Source organism: Kryptolebias marmoratus, linkage group LG6, assembly GCF_001649575.2.
Source record: "Kryptolebias marmoratus isolate JLee-2015 linkage group LG6, ASM164957v2, whole genome shotgun sequence".
Taxonomy (NCBI): domain Eukaryota; kingdom Metazoa; phylum Chordata; class Actinopteri; order Cyprinodontiformes; family Rivulidae; genus Kryptolebias; species Kryptolebias marmoratus.
The window spans coordinates 31,791,858-31,795,618 of record NC_051435.1 but is presented as its reverse complement, the minus strand read 5'-3'; the positions used below and the strand labels follow the sequence as shown (position 1 = coordinate 31,795,618).

The window sequence follows — 3,761 nt, the reverse complement described above, 5'->3', positions numbered from 1 at the left end:
GGCTTGTGTACAGTCTCAGGATGCTGGATTTGGGGTGGAACCCTCCATGCATGGTTAGTAGCTTCCGAGTCTTAACATCTGTGGTCTTCATTTCCTCCTTTGGCCAGGTAATTATTCCTGCAGGGTATCTGATTAACACATATATATATATATATATATATATACACACACACACAGGGACAAAGGCAGCTGTGCTTTAAAAAGTCAATTAGCTCTAGAAAACTTGACGACTACTCATTTTTAGAGAAACAGTGTTTTCCCCGGAGCTCTGACATCCACAGCATCATATCACTTAATAAAATCATTATCAAATTTAATAAAAGCAAATACAGTGACTCAGCAGTTTATCTCACGCTTAATTACAACATTCCTTCTCCTAATGAAAATGTGTGTGTTTGTCTGGTTTAATGAAAACATTGTGTATTTCATTAAATGAGGGCATTAAGCCATAAACTCTTCATTGTGAATACAGTCACATCTGTTGGAGTTACCTGCAGGATAACTAATATACTTCATTTACACACACAGATGAGAGCAAACGCACAGAAAAACTGCATATAAATACATTCTACCCTCAAAACAATCACAACAAACAAAAACATTAACAGGCAGCTATGTGGTGGTTATAAATTCAACCACAAACAACTGTTTTATGTTTTGCTGCTTTAAATGTTCCATACAACAGACAACAGTCCTAATTCTCATCATCAGGAAAGCCAACTTGGGAATCATTATCAAATAGATTCACCATTTTGCTTCAATACAACTGCTTTTTTTTGCATGTTTGTGTTCTTTTGTTTAAAAATTTTGACAGCTGGAAAAGTCACAGTTAAATATTGCTGTTATTGGCTTTTTGAACGTTAACGCTACAACAGTGGAACGGTGAAGCTCATTAGTCATTTAATAATATCTATTTAAAAATAATTGTGCATAGTTTAAATTTATATGTAAAATGTTGGACTATGATCAAGGTCATGTGACAGATAAAGCACATTCAAAAGAGAAACCCAGAGTTCCTACCGTTGTCGCTGTCCGACTTGTTCTCATGCTCAGTGTCTGTAAGAGTCAGCACCGAGTTGGAGCGACTAGACAGGCACGAACTCCGACCAGATGATTTCCCCAGACCTCCACGTCCCCACAGCTGCATGGCCCGCTCTGGTGACATCACAGCCTGACTGTCAGCATCCAGGTTCTGGGCCGTACCAACAGAGAAGCCATGGTGAGGAAGGCCAATATCAGAGCAGAACGGCAGACCATGGCGTGGTGGTGGCTCACATATCCCTAGCTGACGAAGACGAAAATGCTGACCTGCAAACAAACAGGTGGAAGAAATTTCCAACCTTTTAAATTCTAAACTTTCATATGCTAAGACTTTTACAATAAAATGAGTCCAAGTTAGAGAACTTCTTTGCCAAGTTCTTATAAACAAAATGAAAATTAAAGAACTAGCATTCCTTGAAGGAATGCACATTTCCCACTGCCTATCATGCCAGTTTTAAAGTGAGATCTAATGTTAATTGTGTTAAATCAAAAAGTTAATTAGATGTAGGTATAAAGCCAATATTTACTTTCTGTAAGTTTCAATTAAATATTTTGTGAGGTGAAGTTTGGTGGTGGCAGTTTCTGGGTTATAGGTGAAGTGTGGTGGTGGCAGCATATTGAGGTCCTGTTTGGTGGGAGGTGGCAGTATTTTAGGATCCTGGGTGGAGCATAGTGGCAATGTAATGGGGTCCTGGTTGTAGAATGGTGGCAGCATGCCAGGATACTGAGTGGAGCAAGGTGACAAATTGTAGGTATCCCAGGTGAAGCGTGGTGGCAGAGTATTGAAATTCTTGGTGAAATGAAGTAAAGTGAAATTAATTTGTATAGCACTTTTCAGCAACAAGGCAATTCAAAGTGGAATGTGGTGGCAGAGAATCAGGGGTCTTGTCCTAACCCTGACGGAACTTAACAATTCAAAGATTTGGCCAAATACTGTTGTCCATAAATATATATATATATATATATACATATACATATAAGGTACTTGTTGAGTCCTAATAGTGTGGCATCATCATGATTGTCTTCACACTGAAGGTTTCCAAGTTTGCCACAATCCAGCTGCATTCTAATTGGTTGCATAAAGGATGTTCCTCCAGTGTGAAGGGGCTCTAAAAATGGAAAGGAAAAAAAATCGCAGCAGCAATCATGAGAACAAGTTTGCCCCAGGAAAAGAAAATTATTCACAATCCAAAATTTGAGACAAAGGCCTTGCCCACACGAGAACTTTTTCTTTTTTTTTTTTTTTTTTTTCCCAAAACAATATTTTTTTTGTTGACTCTAAAAAAATATCCTTGGAAACACTGTATCATTTCTAGAAATGTTTTCATCCACATGGGAGCAAAGAAAATGATCCAAACACTGTGGTTGTGTGCCAGGCCTGTGTGTGGTGCTGTAATGCCGCCGACAAAAAGACAGAAATATGCCAAAGTCAAGAAACAAGATATAGAGCATGTACATAAAGCTTACATATCTGGTAGACTGTATATATATATATATATATATATATATATATATATATATATATATATATATGTATGTATGTTATTCAATATCTATATGCTCCCACTAGCTCAAGTTATAACAGGAAATAAGATTAGTTACCATAACTACACAGATGATACACAGCTCTACATTACAATGTCAGCAGGTGTCAGACTCTGAACCCATCCAAGCACTGAACAGATGCATAGAACAAATAATGTGTGGATGTGCCAAAACTTCCTCCAGCTGAACAGAAACAAGACTGAAGTATTTATCTTTGGACCTAAAGAGGAACGATCAAGAGTCAGCAGACAGCTTCAGTTATTACAGCTAGAAACTAGTGATCAGGCCTAAAATCTTGGTGTGGTGATGGACTCAGACCTGAACCTTCAGAGCCACATAAAGACAGTTACAAAGTCGGCCTTCTATCACCTGAAGAACATTTCCAGGAATAAAGAACTAATGTCCCAGCAAGCTCTAGAGAAACTCATCCCTGTGTTTATCTTTAGTCACATTGATTACTGCAACAGTGTCTTCACAGGTCTGCCTAAAAAATCAATCAGACAGCTGCAGCTAATCGAGAACACTGCTGCTCGTGCTCTCACTAAAACCAGGAAGATAGAGCACATCATCCCAGTTCTAAAATCCTTACACTGGCTCCCTGTAGCTCATAGAATAGACTTTAAAATACTTCTGCTAATTTATATATCACTGAATGGCTTAGCACCACAATACATTAAGATCTGCTGTTGTTGTATCAACCTTGTGAGGATTTGGATTTTTTGTGTTTTTGGTTTTGTTTTCTTTATTTAGTCTTGTGATTGTTTTCAGTTTGTTTTTTTTCCTGTTTATGTTCCTGCTCAGTAGTTCACTCCTCCCCCGTCACTCTTTTTGCCCTCCTTGCCACGCCCATCTCCACCTGTCCATAATTATCTCCACTCACCTGTTTCTACTTACCTCGTCACCCCTCAGTATTAAAAAACCCGGTCACTTCTCTCACTATCCGCTGGTTCATTGTTTTTCCTTTGTTGGTTGTAGCTGTCTCCGTGCCTTAGTTCCCTGATGTCTTGTTCCCCTGTGCATATCATCAGCTCAGTGGCCTAGTGGTAGAGTGTCCGCCCTGAAACTGGGAGGTTGTGGGTTCAATCCCTGGCCGGGTCATACCAAAGACTGTAAAAATGGGACCCATTGCCACCCTGCTTGACACTCAGCATTAAGTGTTGGATTTGGGGGGTTAG

The 3,761-nt window shown here is 39.2% G+C and overlaps 1 protein-coding gene across 10 annotated transcripts in view; it reads right to left on the bottom strand.

Annotated features, from left to right (window-relative positions):
* The window catches only part of LOC108245298 (teneurin-3), a 401,662-nt gene that overhangs the window by 277,435 nt on the left and 120,466 nt on the right, over positions 1-3,761 (bottom strand). For all 10 annotated transcript variants that reach the window (XM_017432073.3, XM_017432076.3, XM_017432082.3 and 7 more), the window contains one exon: positions 1,021-1,308. In XM_017432073.3, coding sequence (XP_017287562.1) covers positions 1,021-1,308 — 288 coding nt within the window. The remainder of the gene's footprint in view (positions 1-1,020; positions 1,309-3,761) is intronic.